Raw genomic sequence first — 19,837 nt, 5'->3', positions numbered from 1 at the left:
TGTTTTTTTAATCAATAGTGTCACCCGTACAGCTGTACCATCAACTATTTTTCCTTCCAAATAAATATGCCCAAGTAAATGTAGTACTTATGGAACATGTACAGTTGGTTGACAAGCCAAAAGTGATTTAACAAGGGCTGAATCAGAGAAAACCTTTTCCACAGTGGCCTATATGTTGCTGGAATAATGTTTTGTACATGCAGGGGGTTTCTCTGAATAACATTTTCATTCGAAGTTATTTCTAGACTGCATGTAGAGTTCAAAAAATGCTATCAATGGGTTGTTGTTGTTTTTCCACATTCAGACTTTGAATGGCAGGGAGAGAGGCCATGCCTTGACATATCACAGGATTTGGAAAACTTTGGAGGAGGAATGGAAAAGGAACAAGGGGCCATTCTGGCCTTTTCTCTCATTCAGCCTTCATGATCAGGGCTGGTTTCTCTGCAATTTTGCATCTTCTGTAGATTATATTGGGAACACGCTGAGTCTCTCTTGTCGTGGAAAACACTGCTGATAGCACTGTACCCATGATTGCCTCTGTTCCCTAGAATGATGCACTTGCCATGGTAAGACCCAGTTCAGATTTGTCTCCCATTTATTGGTTATTTCTGTTATGTCTTTTGGTACTTTCAGATGGAGAGCTGGTAGCATTCTTTTAATTGTTGCTTTCCCCTTTTATTTTGCAGCAGAGGATATATGCTGTTCCCCCACATGCACATTCTGTTATGTTTTGGTCACATAGCAGGTGCGAGCCTCCTCACCTTTCTCCCAACTCCTCCTCATGGTTACCTAATCATTTCTAATTTTTTAAAATATTTATTATTATTATTATTATTATTATTATTATAAAATACACACATATTGCGAATATACAAACATACATTTCATACAATCCTTAAATATATACAAACATACCTACATTCAGTCCCACAGATAATTCCTTTTCCCATCACCATCCACCACCCCTCACCCCACCTTTGTGTTAGAGTTCCAATCTACTCAATTGCAATTTCTTTCCACTTCTATTACTTTCTTTCACACACCTTTACCTTAATTTCAGGCTTCTTTTTCTATTACACATCGTTATCCATCTTATTTAGTATTTCAGTATTTATAACGGAACTTGTTTATTCTAATAGGAGCTCTGATTTTTCAATATAATTTTGCAAGTATCCTTTAAACACCTTCCAGTCCTTGTCTATCTTCTCTTTTGAGATCCTTCCAATTTCTCCCATAATTTTGGATATATTGTAGTACTCCAATAATTTGGCAAGCCACTCTATTTTTGTCGGCATAATACCACTTTTCCAATTTTTCGCAATCAATAGCCTTGCGGTTACTGTTGTGTACAAATATAATGTCTTGTCTTCTTCCTTTAGACTTCCTGGTACTATTCCCAAGAGAAAACCTTCTGGTGTTTTCCATTTCTAGAAGTTGTTCCTTCTCCACCCACCCCCCTGCCACGCGCACACACACACACACACACACACACGCCACAGAAAACAGTTCATGCAGAGTGACTTTCTCTCTGGTTGTGAATTTTCTCCTCTAAAAGAAGAGTTAACGTTCTGCCCTTTCTAAGAAACTGTAATTCCTTCCCCCTTTGCAGCAAGAGTAATTAAACACACACACACACACACACACACACATACACACACGAAGCAACAGGAATTCTCTAATTGGAGGGGGGTCAGATTAGCAGCAGTGGAAAGAGGAAGCAATTAATCAGGCAGAAACCAGCAGGAGGAGCTTGAAGAAAAATAAGGGAAAATAGCAACAAGGAACAGTCACACCTGTGGAGTTTTTGCAACGGTTCCATTCTTTTCAAATCGGATTTTCCATGGTAGGGGAAAAACAGGTAACAGTTGCTGGTAAAATATCGGCTGATTCTACAAGGGGATGGCAATATTGTCTGAACTGCCTGTGTTACAAGAATTCTAAGGTCTCAAATGTAGAATAAATATTCATAAATGGACACATATCTAAATATATAAACCAGGGGTCAGCAAACGTTTTCAGCAGGGGGCCAGTTCACTGTCCCTCAGACCTTGTGGGGGGGGGCAGACTATTTTTTGGGGGGGAGGATGAACGAATTCCTATGCCCCAGAGATGCATTTTAAATAAAAGGACACATTCTACTCATGTAAAAACACACTGATTCCCGGTCCGTCTGCGGGCCGGATTTAGAAGGCGATTGGGCCGGATCCAGCCCCCGGGCCTTAGGATGCCTACCAATGATATAAACCATGTGTCTGAAATAGTGCAGGAGAGTAATCCTGAAGCCATTTTGACTCTCCCATTAACCTCAAAATATTCCTCTGCAGTAAGGGAGGCAAATGAGGAAAGCCTTCCCACTGTCTTTTCACCTACAAATCCGGTCTTAAGGGTGTATTCGTGTATGAATAGGGTGAACCTGTGACCTGGATTCAGGAACTAAAATATTAACCATCACAAAAGAATGGCCAGGCTGCCCAGGTAATGCAGTCAGTGACCATTATCAGGTATCCTGGAAGACAGGATTTCTGCTGTAGACTGCCTCCTTCTGTGATGTATGTATGATGATTTTGGGGTGGTCTTTGGCTAAGGGGGTTGGGCAATGTCCAAAGTCTTTAAAGGTTCCTGCACACTTTTGTTCAAGGAGGGGAGAGAACTCTGCTGCAACAGAAAAATAAATATCTGCCTTGCTTTCCACTGGATCCTGCCTCCATACTCCATCCATTCTTCTCTGACCGATCATGGACTTGGGGGACTCAGACCCCCTTGGAGAATTGGGCAGCAAAAGCCAAACCCCAATTTTTACATCACCTGTAAACTCAGTTGAATGGGGTATGGCTGTCATACGTCAAGTGCCTCATTTGGAATACGGAACGATGTTTATGTCAATTCTGGTTCCTCCGCTTCTCATTTCTCCATTCTTCAGACATTTTTTGCCCCATTCCTGCATCAGTTTGCGGTACCACAAAGATCTGCACACTCCCAGCATATGCAGTCTTGCCTCATGTAGAATCACAGAATTGTAGACTTGGAAGGGACAAATCCAACCCCTTGCGATGCCGGAATCTTTCGCCCAATATGGGGCTCAAACCCACTTGAGATTAAGAGCATCACGCTCTACCAACTGAGCTATCTATGGTGACTAACACACACACACACACACACTTTTGCAAGCAATTTTCCAGCATGCATTTTTTGTGTGTGCACTTCCTCTTCCTCTTCCCATTTTGCATGCATATATTTGTTGGAGAGCTGCCTCACAAAATGCAAATTGTGAAGGACAGCTGAATGACGGTTCTTGTATTGGTTGTGGAGTGCAAATTAAGCAGGCCCATGTTAAAATGCAAACTGGATTATTTTCTTGCAGTGGAGGAGGGGAACAGTCTATTGGTTGTCCCTCCCCGTTGCTAAACTGCATCAGAGCAAGCAGGTGGGACAACTCTCCCACACATGCTCTCCTCCCCTGCTGATCACAGGGAGTCCAAATTTATTATTTCTCTCCCACCCTTAGCCTGGGAAGAGCACATTGTATATTTAGTGCTATTTAGAATACAACACAACCGCAGCACGAATACGCAGAAATGCCCGCATGGACATGTTGTTTTACTCAAACATCTACACTTACAGTCCTGAAAGGGTATCTTGCTGGAGGTAAGGCAAAGCTTTGGCATTAGAAATGATCTCCTGAGGAAGAGAGGAAGGCTCCATGCGCTGGAACATTGGGGCATTTTTCTGAATTCAAAATAATAATAAGAAAGGGGAGGGGGACATAGTCTCAATGCAAAATACAGATTGGTAAATAAACAACACAGTGTTTCTTAAGGGTGAATCTAGTTGTGATAGGGAACTGCATCTCTTAGGCATGGACATCTGAAGTCAGTTGGGTGTGTGTATCTTACAACTAAGTGAGTGAGAGAAGTTGAATCCTTTCCCCTGCCCTCCCAGCTCTTCCTCTGGCCATAGGACGTGGGTGGCCTTGTGGTCTAAACCACCAAGCCTCTTGGGCTTGCTGATCGGAAGGTCAGCGGTTTGAATCCCCGCGACGGAATGAGCTCCCGTTGCTCTGTCCCAGCTCCTGCCAACCTAGCGGTTCAAAAGCACACCAGTGCAAGTAGATAAATAGGTACCACTGCAGGGGAAAGGAGGAGGGAACCGCTAGAGTTTCCCCCAATCTGATCTGGTCCTGTTAGATGAGCTGCACTGGGGGGAATTTCTAAGCCTTTGTGGTTACTTATAAGACAAATCATGCCTTCTCCATTGCTCATGAACCACAGTAAGGCTGTAAGCATGGTTTATATGGGGTGGAATGGGATGTCACAATCAATGGCATTCACTTCTGGGAATGCACCCCGCCACCCCCACCCCCGGGGATGGAGGCATTAATGTGACATATGCTATGGCTTGTTCCTTATGGAATCCAGTATGGGAGACACCGTTGACCCCCTTCTGTGTTGCCCCCTGCCCGTTTATTCCCAGGGCCACCATTTCCTTGCAAATTGCCTGAAAGGCTAGCTGGAAACTGTACATAAGTCAAGATGAGCTCCTTGGAGAAACAGCAGAAAACAAGCCTAACAGTTAAGGCAATCATGAAAAACCAAATACGGAATGCATCAATAGGTTGGAAGTCATCTGCTAACTCCTGCACAAATAACTCCCAGCTGCCCATGTTGACCTTTCTTCTGCAAGTATCCTTCCATAAACTCTCAACCCTCAATGCAGTGGGATTGCTGTTACTTTTTGCAGTGGACCTGTACCTGTTCTTCCAGTTGCTGCCTTTGTTTCTTAGCTTTACTCTGCTTATAATAGTCCATTATCATCATGGCTGCATAGATTTTTCCAACTGTCAGGTCCGTAGCTGGAAGTAAAAGGCAGAGTTCTATGTTAACAGAAATGACGCTCTTCAGGTGCAATAGCAGCTGTGCAGAAAGTTGAATCAGGGACATGCCAGTCATTGCATGGCTGTGAAGCAACCACACAAGTTCATTAAACAAAGGAACGCCCTTCGCTCTGTGAATCTGGAGGTGCCATTGGCTATCTGTTTGAGGCACCTCCTGAAAAATGTGTCTTTCTGTTCAGGCCTAATTTTTTTTTGCTAAAACTGAATTTAAAAGTGTGCAGGTGTGTGTGTGTGTGTGTGTGTGTGTGCGCGCGCATGGGCGAACGAAGGCGCCGTGGCACCCAGAGCAGGGCATCGCTACATAGGGCGCATGTGCGGCATCGCTATGTACGGCACATGCGCCTTACGTAGCGACACCACACATGCACTGTACACAGCGGTTTGCCGGTGGCGCCGCTCCAGCGCCGTACGGACGGTGTCAGGATTCTCTGCTCGCGGCTGCTGCCACGAATGGAGGATCCTCCACATGCGGCTGCAGTGGCACGATGGCTGCTCGCGCCATTGCGAGCCCCCACGGGGTGCCTTCTTGTCACCCTCCCAGACATGGCACCCAGGGCACACCGCCCCCTGCCCCCCATTGCGACGCTACTGTGTGTGTGTGTGTGAATTGCTCCAAAGGTTGGCTACTTGGAGATGAGAATTAGCAGGAAAATACTTCAGAATTTCATTCTCATGTTTATGCCTGGGACCTAAAGATAGACGGTCACATTGCTTTTTTTCTAAAAAAAAAAAATGTTTAAGGGTACTCTCGTTTTCCGACTCATATTGAAATACTGCCCCTCAATGAGGCCAAACTTATATCCACAACATGTTTAGGGGTATGTGTACCCCTGCGTACCCCCAGAAAAAAGCACTTGATGGTCATATAAAATATCTGCAAAGTAAATGGCCAGGAATCAGGAGGTAAGTGTGATCGTTTATCTCCCTCTTCTTTTCACTCTTTGGCAATCAAGCATATCTATCTATGTATCCATCCATCTGTCCTTCCAACCATCTACAGTTTCTTACTTCTTCCAGTCTCCCACATCCCAGTCCTGTCATCATAGGGACCTGGCAGCTGCAATGCCTAAACAATAACTCACTTTTTGGCATAGGCACCAACAGGTCCAGCATCTTCTGTGAAAGGTGAGGCCAGATGGTCAAAATCTCTTTCTGGAGCTCGGAGTCCAGCTGTTGCCAGTCTGCACCGCCTAGGAGAAAGTGGGTCAAAATGAAACTGAACAAACTGCTCAGACAAATCTAGGCAACGGCACACATTACCAATCAGATTCGCACTCCACTCTTTCCCAAAGAAACTCAGGTGGCAGTGGAGTACCTTCTATCATATGTGGTGGACCTGCCCCAAGGTGAAAGACTTCTGGGAAAAGATTTATAATGAATTGAAAAAAATGTTGAAATATACATTTATACAGAAACCAGAGGCCTTTCTTCTTGGAATAACAGGTTTGGAATTGCAGAAGAAAGATGTTAAATTATTTTTGTATGCCACAACTGCTGCTCAAACCTTATTAGCTAAGAAGTGGAAAATGCAAGAAGTACCAACAGTGGAAGAATGGCAGATGAAGATGATGGATTTTTTGGAGCTAGCCGACCTGACTGGAAGAGTCCGTGACCAGAAGGAGGAGGAGTACCAGGAAAAATGGACAAAATTTAATGATTATTTAGTTAAATATGTTAAGTTAATCTAATTGGAAAAAGCTTGCAATTGCCAGATAGGTTTAGGATTTAAATATGCAACGTGATGAATTAATATGTCTAATGATGAATTGGAAAGAAAGAAAGATGTTAAGTGATTAAGTTAATTTTATAAGAATACTGATTTGGAAAACCATTAAAATGATATTCATTGAAATTCAACTAGGGGGATACAAGGAAGTCACTTAACAATGTTAATAAGATTAGTTTTACTAAGGTTATGATTTATGTTTGTTTGTTTATGTGTTTGTGTGTTTATAATTTTGTGAAAATCAATAAATTTTTTGAAGAAAAAAAAAGAAACTCAGGTGGATGTGCAGTGGGTGGAGGGGTGTGTTTCATATTTTTTATCCTGACAACAACAGTGAAATATGTGAGGCTGAGAGCACATGACTTGCCCAAAGGCCACACAGCCAGCCTCATGACTTTACAAGGATTCAAACACCAGAATACCTGGCCCAAATGTAGACCTCTGGTCCACTATATCACAGTGTCTTAGCAGAAAGAAATACAGAAATACCGAGAAGGGAAGTGTTCAGTACACAACTGAACGCAAACATCAACAGAGGCCCATCTATGCACAGGGGCAACCATATACAGTATATTTCATCTAGAGCTTCTGCTGTCAACACTGGGCCTTGGAGGCACTCAGAAGCAGCACGGCTGATTTTGGGTACCTCCAAAGCTCAGAGCGTCAAAGACAAGACTCCTCCCCTCTCTTGATGAAGAGGAGGGTGGAGAGCCAGCCCAAGACACGTTGCTTCTTGAGGTACAACAGCAAATGTCCCACTCTGCAAGATAAGGTACCCAGTGTTGGCCAAGTTATTTTGGCACGAGAAGCAGAGAATCTCAGAAGCACCTCTCCCTGGAACAACAACAAATTAAATAGCTAAAACATGTATTATCCTTTAATGACACCCAAAATCAGATGTCTCATTCGGCCCTCATGGGCCTGGGAGAGAGACACCCACAGATTCTAATTGGGTACCAAGGTCAGCCAAAATGAATGGACTCCTGGCATCCAGGTTTGACACAGTTCCCATTTTCCCTCCCATTGTGAGACTGCGGGCACAAGGACATGGTAACTGTTAGAATTCCTGCTCCATGATTGCAGTCATGAGATTGTTGTCTATCATATGACGGTATATGTTTTGACTCCACAGAGTGGGAAGTGGCGGAGACAGGATGTTTGTGTTACTGTGTTCCGTGAAGTGGGACTATTGTCCTTTGTTCTTTCTCTTTGCTGTCTGATGCTAGAGAGAGAGGGAGCCATGTTGCAGTGCTCCGTGTGTGTTTATATGTAAATAAAGTAGATTAGCCAAAATGCTGAGTTGCTGAGGTCTGTTACGCAAGCTGCAAAGACTCTGCGGATCCCTAAATGTGCCGGTGTCTGTCGGCATCGGTCGTTGTGATGTTCAGGCTTAAGAAAGCTTTTGAAGCTCCCAAACAATCGACCAGGAGGGAGAGAACATGCCAGTCGGGCATGTGTCTCTGCCAGGGTCCTACTTGAGTGTAGGATGAGCTCCTGACAGTAACTTGTCTTCATTTAGCAACAGTCTGGCAAGTTTAGCTCTGCAGGTGTCAAGTCCCGGCATCCCTGCCAAAACTAATTTCCACCTCCCAACCTGCAGGGAGAAATGTTTCCCCCCCCCTCCAGATTAGATCCTTTCACATACAGGAAAGCTTCAGAAAGCTGCAACAGGTATCAAAACCAACAGTTCTTTCAGAGTTGCAAGTAAAATTCAAATGGTTGGGAATTAAGACACATTGGTGTTGATAATGCAGGAAATCTACTTCCCCCCTACATAAGTCCTACATACACCTTTCAAAATTATCTTATTATACACACTGCCGGTCCCTCATTTAAGATACCAGGCCTACTGCAACCCACACAAGCCTTCTGTTAATCCCAAAAAGCTGATCCTGGTGGCTCCATTCAGATTCTGATCCTAAAGTCATCCCACACAGACCTGCTGTCACCAGCCGCCCGCTTTCAGTGTCAGTAGTTTTTAGGTCGGATTAAGAATGGGAAAGTTGTGAAGCCCTGGGAGAAGCTAAGCAAAAGCTTTGCAGATATCCCTAAACAACATGTGAAGACAGATGCCCTACTATTTCAGCGCCCGCAGGAAGTGACAAGCCAATAGGCATCCATCACATCTATAAGAGAAAAAGGGCCAGTGTGTTCCTAATTTATACTGAATATCTGGAGAACTGATTTATTGGTGCTTGTCCCAGGGCTGGGAAAAAAGGTAGGTATGTCACAGGGGCAGGGAATGTACTTTGCTGCTCTTAAAATGTCGTGCTTGGGTGTGTACATACCCCACATTTAAAGCACATAAATAATCCTGGGGACTGTGGTTTGTTAAAGACAGTGGTGTAGGAAGGGGGTGCGGTAGGGGTGGGTTGCCCCGGGTGCCACCGCTGAGGGGAGTGTCAAACTGGAAAAAATAAGTATTTTAAAAATAAACTTATTGAAGCTCCTGTCTGAGTGGTGGGCGGGGCTTCCTGGGTCCCGGATGCCACCCTCCTTGCCTAGGGACCTTCGTCCCGCCCCAAACGCAGCTGGCCAATCGGCTGGAGGCACGGCAAAGGCAAGGCAAAGTCGGATGCTGCCGAGGCTGAATTCCTTAGCCCCCCGCCAGCAGCAGTTGGGTTTTTTGGGCCACTGAGGTGGCCTGCGGAGGCCGAGGTGGCCGCCAACAGTGCCTGGGTTCCAGGGCACACGTGGACGACCTCCTGGGCTGCTAAGCCAAAGCTGCTTATGCTCACAATGTTCAGTAAATAAACCAGAAAATAACACTTGCGACTGTAAGTATCTTATTTTTCCATCTTTTAATAGTTTGAATGTGTGTGTGTGGGGGGGGGAAGGGACAAGAAATTTTCCACACCGGGTACCACCTGACCTTGCTTCGTCTCTGGTTAAGGATGCTCAGAACTGTAGCTCAGTGGTGGGCAAACTACACTTCCCACAATTCCTTGAGGGTGGCCATGTACTTTAAAGGTACAGCACGTGCACAGCCTTTATATTCACCCAACCATTTCTGAAGTGTGAGGGATATGGAGTAGACTGCCAAAACAGCTTATTTTCTGCAGGATTCTCAGGCATTGGATGATTGGCGAGATTCCCAACCACTGGCCCCTTTGGCTGTTCCATCTCAGCCCCCTGCCCCCGCTGCTTTACCTTTAGCAATCTTAATGTCCAAAGCTGTTCGAATGAGCGCCATCAAGGTGGAGGAGAAATGGACCGTGTTGTCCTCGGCCACCGGCATATTCATCAGGACCAGCCTCTGCACAAGAGAGTGGGGGTGGGGAAGCGGAGGTGGGGGGAAGCAGGCAGAAAACAATATCGAAAAACGTATCAGGGAGACACGAGAAAAGGGGGCTTAGAATGCATCAAGTAGGATAGCCAAAAAGGAGGGCAAGGATCGCCCCCTCCATCCCCCCCAGCTGGTATCACGTCCCCCCCCCCAGTGTGCCTGCTTGCTGTCTTTTGCCATTTTTATTCATCTTGTCAAGCCTACATGTCGTTTTACTGACTTGGAGCAAGAAATAGGACTTTGCAAAGGAGAGACAGCCCCAGGGGATCTGTATCTCCATCTTTTTCAGAGCCATTTTGTCTCTTGCCCCCTCCCCCGATTTTGTTGAATCTTGCATCCCAGGATACAAACTCAGGCCTCTCTGTGATAAACTTGCTACCCAGCTACATCCTGGCGCCCCCTTTTTGAGTTTGCGTTTAATTTATTTCAGAAGAAAGATTATGCTTGCAGCACATGATTGCCCATGCAATGGCTTGAACTCATCTCGAGTCTGAAGCGGGAGGAGAGAGAGAGAGAGAGAGGGTGCAAATGAAGAAAAACTGATGACCAAGACAGGAGTGGGAAGGTCATGCTCCTTTTACCCCCAGGAGGGGAGAGTGAAATGGCCAAATCCACTTCCCAGAGTGTACAGACTGCTTTGTATATCGTTCTGTGCTTCCCCTGCCACACCTATTCACCCAACCTCGTTCTGGTCCTTTTGGAGCCACCATTGACCCAAAACCATTAGGTGAAATTCAGGCTCAAAAGTAGTAAACATGCTTCCGTTTGTGCAATATGTTTTTTCCACCTTGTGTGCTTCTACCAACAGGTGAGTGTGAGTGCAAGTAAGCGCTGCCATGAACAGAAACTACCGTATTTTTTGCTCTATAAGACTCACTTTTCCCCTCCTAAAAAGTAAGGGGAAATGTGTGTGCGTCTTATGGAGCGAATGCAGGCTGTGCAGCTATCCCAGAAGCCAGAACAGCAAGAGGGATTGCTGCTTTCACTGCACAGCGATCCCTCTTGCTGTTCTGGCTTCTGAGATTCAGAATATTTTTTTTCTTGTTTTCCTCCTCCAAAAACTAGGTGCGTCTTGTGGTCTGGTGCGTCTTATAGAGCGAAAAATACGGTAAAATCCTGGCTAATGCCACAGACAGGCAAATCTGAACGGCTAAAGGATATATTTTCAGAAGTCCTCTCTTGTACAATCTGAACTCAAATGTGTCTAAGTCCTGAAGCTTTGGCTGCAACCCTGTCACAGAATGCACACAAGATGCCAGAATTTCCATGATGGTGCCTTCTCTCACCAGATCATGGTCTCCAAGAACCTGGTCTGCAAATTCCTTCTGTTACTAGCAAGGGTTGAAGGGCTGCTGCTTAATGCAGTCAATCACAGCACTCCAAACATCACATAACCCTTTCTGGCTCAGCTTCAGCGGAGGGTGTTTCTGGCCATCTAGGCTGCATGAGTGAACCATGCAATTGTTAAGTCACGAGCTCCACTGAAGACAATTCAGCTTGGTGAACATTTCATGCTCCTTCTGCAGCCTTCAGCCTTCCTTCCTTGTATTTCCATCAGTCAACACAGATTGAGCTGCACGTTTTTAGAGTGATTGCCTATAATCTTTACAGTTAGTTTTCCATATGGCCCAACACAAGGGAACCAAATATATTCCATTTAGGACTGTAAAAGACGGTATCTTTTATTGAGCTAGCTGGTTATCATAGAATGGGAGAGTTGGAAGGGTCATGTTCTGGAAGGTTTCAGTTTTTAACTCTTATCAGGCAGATAGTTGCTGCCTTGCCAGACATCTTTGGGAGAGGAAGAGGTTAAGCAGTAAACCCTGCAGAAATCTGGAGCGGAGTCCCTAAGACATTTGGATGACGTCTTGCGCGCCTCCTTCTGGCAACTCCTGCAAACAAGCCAGTGCCAAATGTATTGCTCTGCTTTCCTTTGGACAATATCAGTGAGGCCGAGAGGGGGGTCTTGTCTTCTGGGCAGCCCAGGACCTCCATACTCACTGTCCAGGCTTGTATCCTAGAGAGGTCACTTCAGTGCTGCTAATGCAGCAGAACAACAACAACAACAACAACAACAACAAGAACAACAACAACAACAACAACAACAACAACAACAACAACAACAATATTTATACCGCGCCCATCTGGCTGGGTTTCCCCAGCCACTCTGGCCAGCTTCCAACAAAATATTAAAATGCAGTGGTCTGTTAAACATTAAAAGCTTCCCTAAAGAGGGCTGCCTTCAGATGTCTTCTAAAAGTCTGGTAGTTGTTTTTTCCTTTGACATCTGGTGGGAGGGCATTCCACAGGGCGGGCGCCACCACCGAGAAGGCCCTCTGCCTGGTTCTCTGTAACCTCACTTCTTGCAGTGAGGGAACTGCCAGAAGGCCCTCAGCGCTGGACCTCAGTGTCCAGGTTGAACGATGGGGGTGGAGACGCTCCTTCAGGTATACTGGGCCAAGGCTGTTTAGGGCTTTAAAGGTCAGCCCCAACACTTTGAATTGTGCTTGGAAACGTACCGGGAAACGCGGCGGGAGGCAGCAGAGACAAGTTACCGGTCTCTGCAGCCACAGCAGGTGCTGTGATTCTCTTGCAGTTTGACTTCACCCCTGGAGGCGCACTCCATTGTCACTCGAGACAGATGGATGCCAACAGCTATGCAATGCTGCTCACCAGAGGTGGGAAATCTGTGGCTCTCCAGATGTTGTGGGACTACAGTTCCTATCATCCTGTTCATTGGTCAAGCTAGCTGGGGCTGACGGGAACAAATCTGGAAGGCTGCAGGTTCTCACCTTCTTGCTATGCATATACATTCAGAATTAAGTCCCAATGAGCTTGACAGGGCTTATTCCCATGCAAGCATGCGGAGGACCACAGCCCTAAATTGCTTAATGAACGTTGCATAATCAGAACTTCTTCTAATATGACGAATCATCTTGCTGCAAGCTGACTTATTTTCAGAGAGTTAACATAAATGCCTCATAAATGTGCTGAAAAACACATCCACCCATCAGATGGCAGAAGGTGTTCTAAGTAGGTGCAGATGAAACAGTTGAGCAGGGTCCTTACTTGCTTGGAGGATTTCTGCTCATGTATACCTGTATGCATATAAAATGCCTTCTGACATCTGTTAAACACAGAGATGTGGAGGGAGTGTGGCAGAAGTGTGCCTGCCTAGACCTCGTGGCCCTGTGAGCTCTTCCACACGGTCTTTCAACACACAGAAGGATTTGTGTGAACCTTTCACGGTGTCAGGCCTCCTGGCCCATTAACCCAGTAACCCAGTGAATCTTTGGACGACAGTGGGTTTCTACGATCTCAGATCCCAAAGTGCTTTGAACCGGAGGGGGCAGATGGAACTGGGATCCTCTGCATACAAAACATTTGCTCTACCGCTAATCTAAAGCCTCTCATACTTTACTGTGAAGCCTTCTGTCCTTCGGAACTGACAGCATAATAACTGCGCGTATTAGCTAAAAATTGCTGTGTACTTCTGTCTATAAAAGATGTCCCCATGTATAAGATGCCCGCTATTTTGGGGGACTCAGATTTAAGAAAATGGGGGGGGGAGATGTACCTGTGTATAAGACGCCCCCTAATTTTTGACATTGTTTTTAGGGGAAAAAACCTAGTCTTATACATGGAAAAACACGGTATTTGCAAGAGCTTAATTCCAGGGATTCCTCCTCCATTACATTAAAGCAGGCATAGGCAAACTTGGCCCTCCAGATGTTTTGGGACTACAACTCCCATCATCCCTGACTGCTGCTCCTGCTAGCTAGGGATGATGGGAGTTGTAGTCCCAAAACATCTGGAGGGCCAAGTTTGCCTATGCCTGCATTAAAGTAACTATGGTACATTTTTATCTCCGGGAGTTATATTAAAGATGACCACTGTGTGTCTCCTACGCTGCAAAGGGGTCACCTTAGCTTGCAGGCTCACTTTAGTTACACTGACATTACATACATTCCTCTCCTATAACAGCTTCCATTGCAGAGTATCACACCTTGTGTGGCAGGTAAGTATTTCGTAGTGTGCAAGCAGACCAGTACTTAATGGTTTGTGAGCATTCGGTAGCCATAAAAAACCAAATAGTCCTTCCTTTCCCCCCCATACGGTCAGCCACCCGCACTCCCATCCCATGCTAATGCGTCCCCCATTTCTCACTGACCAGCAGCCCATAAAGGAAAGAAGGGTTTGTTCTACCTTATAAGCAACTTTGGAGGGACATCTCTTCCCGAGGCCTAGTGGTGGGGACATGAGAGTCAGCATTTCATACATCTCAGTGTAATGGATGCGGCCACTGGTCATGGAGGGGAAAGAGGACAACGGGAAGGGGAGGAAGATGCAGAGGAACAAAAGGAAGAAAAACAAGGCATTCCCAGAGACCCCAAAAATGCCCCCAAACAAAAGAGAACACAGGGAACAGAAGAGAGAAAAGAACAGACAAAACAGGAAAAGAACAGGAAACCCATTAATCAATGCAAATCATACATGACAGCCTGTGCTGATGTGGATTTATATCGCCCCTCACACAGACCCAAGAATGGCACCGGCGTGTTTTGCCAGCCTTCCCATACATATTGGCTGGCGTTGGTTTCTTACGGCCGGTTTCCCCTTGCAGGTGTCGTGCCATTGCCCCACCTCGTTCCCAGGACTGTGTGCAAGTGGTATATAAATCAAGATACACTACACTCCAACAAAGGGTTATTCAGGTTATGGTGGTGCAGACGTCAGAGAATGAGCAGGATCTGAGCTGTTGGCAGAGCCTGCTTTCTTCCCCACCAAGTCCTGCCCTGAAATTCACGTTGTGGCATAACCCGTGGCTGAAGTGGTATGTACCGCCCACCTCCGGCAGTGCCTATGCAACCGGAAAGCATCACCTTGCATAGGAGGGTAGTGAACCAGGCTCAAAGGAATGTGTTTCTTTTGCTTCCATCCAGCCCTGGGGATGGAGAACTTTCCCACCATGCACTGGTGCAAAGGCATGCTAAGTGGCTAAGAAAAGAAAAGCAGGAAGAAAATTCTACATGCCATGCTCTTCCCGCCCCCCGGTTCTTTCTCACATGCGGCTTCAAGTTTCACCTGGTTGGAGTTTAAAGAGTCTCGGCAGAGGCAGCTGTTTTGGCCTTCTGAGGTTCAGGGTTCATTTGTGCTCCCCGCATTCTAAAGTAACCGTAAAGGACACCCCCTGGCTATCTGAAGAAGTGTGCGTGCACACGAAAGCTTATACCAAGAAGAAGAAGAAGAGTTTGGATTTGATATCCCGCTTTATCACTACCCTAAGGAGTCTCAAAGCGGCTAACAATCTCCTTTTCCCTTCCTCCCCCACAACAAACACTCTGTGAGTGAGGCTGAGAGACTTCAGAGAAGTGTGACTAGCCCAAGGTCACCCAGCAGCTGCATGTGGAGGAGCGGAGACGCGAACCCGGTTCACCAGATTACGAGTCCACCGCTCTTAACCACTACACCACACTGGCTCTCAAGTTTGCTCCAAGAACAAACTTAGTTGGTCTCTAAGGTGCTACTGGACAATTTTTAATTTTTTCATATATTTTGACTGTGCCAGACCAACACGGCTACCTACCTGAATCTACTCCCTGGCTAGTACTTCCTATTTTGTAACTTTCGCATTGCAGCATCTTATCAGCCTATGCATAAGAGTTTCACGGAGAACAGCTACGTGGGCTTAGAATCCAGTAGAAAAGGCACAACTATGGACTTGGGGGCTTTGTTTGGAATCTTTAAGCTCCTCCTCATCTTCTTGGGAAAAAGTGAAACGTGCCCAGGGCTAGTTGTTGTTGTCTCTATAAACAACTTGGATGAAGGAATTGAGAAGACGCTCAACAAATTTGCGGATGTCACCGCAAATGGGAGGTGCATCTAATACCACAGAAGACAGAATCGGGACACGATATGTACTCAACAGATTGAAGGACTGAGCCCAACCTAACAATAGGGACAAATGTAAGGTTCTGCACTTAGACAGGAAAAAACAGATGCACAAATATAGGATGGGGACACCTGGCTTACTGGTAGGACATGTATAAAGGATCTATGGGTCTTGGTGGACCACAAGCTTAACATGAGGTAACAGTGTGATGCAGGAGCAAAAAAAAGCTAATGCTATTCTAAGTACCACTCTATTCTGCCTTGGTCAGAGCACACCTGGAGTACTGTGTTCAGTTCTGGGCACCACAATTTAAGGAGGATATTGTGCAGAGGAAGGCAACCAAGATGACCAAGGGTCTAGAAACCAAACCTTATGAAGAACGGTTGAGACAGTTGGGTATGGTTTTTCCCCAGGAGACTGAGAGAAGATGCGATAGCCATCTTCAAATATCTAAATGGCTGTCACTTGGAAGAGGGAACATGATTGGTTTTTTTCCTGCTCTGGAGAGTAGGACCTGAACCAATGGCTTCAAGTTACAAGAAAGGAGATTCTGACTAAGCGTCAGGAAGAACTTTTTGACTGTAAAAGCTGTTTGACAGTACAACAGACTTCCTTGGAAGGTGGTGGACTCTCCTTCCATGGATGTTTTTAAGCAGAGGCTGGATGGCCATCTGTCATGGATGCTTCAGTTGATATTCTTGCATTGCAGGGGGTTGAATTGATGACCCTCAGGGTCCCTTGAAACTCTACAATGCTGTGGTTCTGTGGTTCTAAGTATGGGGATCAGCGGAGAAGAAGAATAAAGACCACTTCTCCATATTCTCATCATGGATGCTCTTACTAGCTTGCAGATGAGACAGACAGACAGATAGAGAAAGAAAGAATGAATGAATGATACAGGAGAAAACTATCCCAAGGCGCTTAGAAAGGGCTTCTCAAAGTGGAAAGCTAGGCATTTCTCCTTTGTTCCCAGAAAGAGACACTGGGAACTTCTGCTACTGGGAACTTGCCTCTTATTTCCTAAGTCAGGTCTTTGAACTTGCTCCAAAGGCCTTCCTTTTATCTTTGAACTAAACAAATATGAGCACATTAAGAGCTACATCTACATTAACTGTATTATTTGTAGAGGTCATTCATTGTTGTTTAGTCGTATCTGACTCTTCGTGACCCCCTGGACCAGAGCACGCCAGGCACTCCTGTCTTCCACTGCCTCCCGCAGTTTGGTCAAACTCATGCTGGTAGCTTCGAGAACACTATCCCACCATCTCGTCCTCCGTCGTCCCCTTCTCCTTGTGCCCTCCATCTTTCCCATCATCAGGGTCTTTTTCAGGGAGTCTTCTCTTCTCATGCGGTGGCCAAAGTATTGGAGCCTCAGCTTCAGGATCTGTCCTTCCAGTGAGCACTCAGGGCTGATTTCCTTCAGAATGTATAGGTTTGATCTTCTTGCAGTCCATGGGACTCTCAAGTCTCTTAATTTCTTATTTTCTTGTTTTTTGTTTGTCTTGTACTTGATCATTTGTATGCTGTTATCTCAGTTTCCTCATAATGTCCACCTTCCCCCATTTAAACATGGGCCCTTTATTTAACATGTCTAGGCTGTCCTTCTGGTGGCTTGTGCATCATGAAAACAGTTTTTACAGAAACTTCTACATTCGAGGGGGGCTTGGCTTGTTGCTGTTTTTATCCAAGGACAGGCCTTGAAATGCTCTCCCTCCCTAAAAACTGCTAGTTTCAAAGTAAGACAGATACTTTCAAATCTGATTTACTTCTCCCTCCCCCAGATATTAGGTCTGTAGCCCTGAGCGAAACATTTCAAACTGGGAATTATATATAATTTTGTGGTGAGTAATGAACTAAATCATAGCTCTGAGACCTTGCAGTAAAATCTTGTGAGAAACAGAAGGACAGGACATTGTGGGGACTGAGATGGCAAACGACCGTGGAAGAAGTGAAGTTGAAAACTAAGGGCAATTGGATTTTCATGACTATAGAAAAATGGCAAGTATTTGGATAAAAGCATTTTTCTTCCAAAATGGTAGAAAAGCCAAATGCCAGTGAAAATCTGGCCAAGCCTTGGTCCTCTACACAGTATATGCTACACAGGTAACTGTCAACTTGCCCAATGATCTTTTGATGGCTGTAACTGATTGTTCTTGCTGTTGCTGCCAAGTTGGGAGAAAACCTACATGATTTCTATTATCTCTCCATGATCAAAAGGCAGTTCTGTAGGGGGGCCACTAGGTGGCGCATCGGAAGATGGCTGACAATAACATCTCTCCGACCCACACGAGGTAATTTGGATGCTATGATGGGGGTAATTAGCCTCCTTAACCCCCCCAGGATTGTGGGGGGGGGATGGCCCTTGCCTGCTGTGCCCTCTACCACCCCCGAATTTGTGGGGGTGGGGGCACTAGGCACAAAGCCCTCCTGTGGGATTCCGGCACTCCTGGACGCCGTCCCTGATTCGCGCCGCTAGTTGCAAGCATCTTCAAAAGAAACAATTTGGACGAGATAAATTGCACATGCTTCAGGGAAAAAGGGGAGTAAAGACTGCTGACAGAAGAGATCTCTGATAACAAGACAAGAATAAAATATGAGAAAATACGTCAAGATACGGTATGACTGAGGGGGGAGGGGGGGAAACCTGCCTTCCTTTTTCTTATGTGATTTAACAAGAATCCCCTTCCCTAATGAGTCAGAAACTAAGGACTTAAGCTGTGGATTTAAGGCTGTGTGGAGATAAACTCTCGAACCAAAGCAATGTTTCAAGATGAAGCTGGAAAGCTAAGAGTTTTGGAATGACGCAGTTAAAAATGCCGTCGCCATTTTGGGAGGCATTGTTGGAGCTCTTGGGTCTGGGAGGAGAAAGAGAGAAATAGAGTTGTTTACATATCGTGGATCAACTTCTCGGTGGGACTTAAGAGCGACAAATGCCAAATTTATGATGGAAAGAGCGATGTTATCTACGAAGGAGATATATGGAAACCATCTGGACTTAGTGGAGGAACGGGAAATCCACACAGGATTATTATTTTGCTTATCGGCTTAAGGAGACTAACAGAAGAGATCGTAAAGGAAAAATAGAAATTATATGAACAAGATATGATGTGGAAACACCAAGATAAGACTGGAAAGAATTATGAATTTTGTTTGGACTGATTGGGACTGATTTGGACATTAACGCAGTAATAAGAAGATGATCTGAATCCCCCTTTGGATCTTGAAGTATGGGTTCCCCCAACAAAATTTAAAAATTTGGCTTTGTAATTTGGAATTTATGTGATGTGATTTAATTTGATGTGATTGGCCAGTTAATAAAAATTATTATTATTATTTTTTAAAAAAGGCAGTTCTGTAAACTCACTATGGGTTGTGAGTGTCAACCATGGAATGCAGTAAGTTCTAATGCTTTCTGAAACTGAACTGCATGAGTACAGAAAGGCAACAAAAGATTTGATTTAGCTATGAAAGATGCATTTTAAGACCCAGGCATCTGGTGCAAAAAGAGAATACGAGCTGGTACCACATGTTCTTCCCTCGCCACGGGAAGCAGTGCAAGAACCATGAAGGACAATCCTAAACATTAACGTATTGCAACGACGCATTGTTGTGATTTGTGAAGCACATTGCCCCATGAGCAGCGATTCCTGTACTTTATCAAAGGCAAGGTTTCTCAAAACCATGTCTCTTGAAACAGCTCTTTATTAAAAGGGACACACTGAAGTAGAAGCCTATTTTTGAACATGATGGAACGATTGTACTGTACCTGCAGCAGATTTCAGACCAAGGAAAGAGTGAAATATGTCTCAGACAAGGGCTTCCTAAACAACCTCAACATTACTGGGTGATGTGTCAAGTGAACGGAAGATTCTGTTTCTTAGACATCTTTAGCCCTAGAATGCAATGTCCACCTTCCCCCATTTTAAACATGGGCCCTTTATTTAACATGTCTAGGCTGTCCTTCTGGTGGCTTGTGCATCATGAAAACAGTTTTTACAGAAACTTCTACATTCGAGGGGGGCTTGGCTTGTTGCTGTTTTT

At 45.2% G+C, this 19,837-nt stretch overlaps 1 protein-coding gene across 3 annotated transcripts in view; it reads right to left on the bottom strand.

Moving 5' to 3' along the window:
• The window catches only part of CACNA1E (calcium voltage-gated channel subunit alpha1 E), a 494,249-nt gene that overhangs the window by 21,314 nt on the left and 453,098 nt on the right, over positions 1-19,837 (bottom strand). For all 3 annotated transcript variants that reach the window (XM_083621522.1, XM_083621521.1, XM_083621523.1), the window contains 5 exons: positions 14,110-14,206; positions 9,768-9,873; positions 5,974-6,081; positions 4,749-4,849; positions 3,620-3,726 (listed from right to left, as the gene is read on the bottom strand). In XM_083621522.1, coding sequence (XP_083477648.1) covers positions 3,620-3,726; positions 4,749-4,849; positions 5,974-6,081; positions 9,768-9,873; positions 14,110-14,206 — 519 coding nt within the window. The remainder of the gene's footprint in view (positions 1-3,619; positions 3,727-4,748; positions 4,850-5,973; positions 6,082-9,767; positions 9,874-14,109; positions 14,207-19,837) is intronic.

This window comes from Podarcis filfolensis (genome assembly GCF_964270895.1).
Source record: "Podarcis filfolensis genome assembly, chromosome: 6".
NCBI classification, from domain to species: domain Eukaryota; kingdom Metazoa; phylum Chordata; class Lepidosauria; order Squamata; family Lacertidae; genus Podarcis; species Podarcis filfolensis.
Note: the sequence above shows the minus strand (reverse complement) of the source record. Positions and strands in the feature narration are given on the sequence as shown.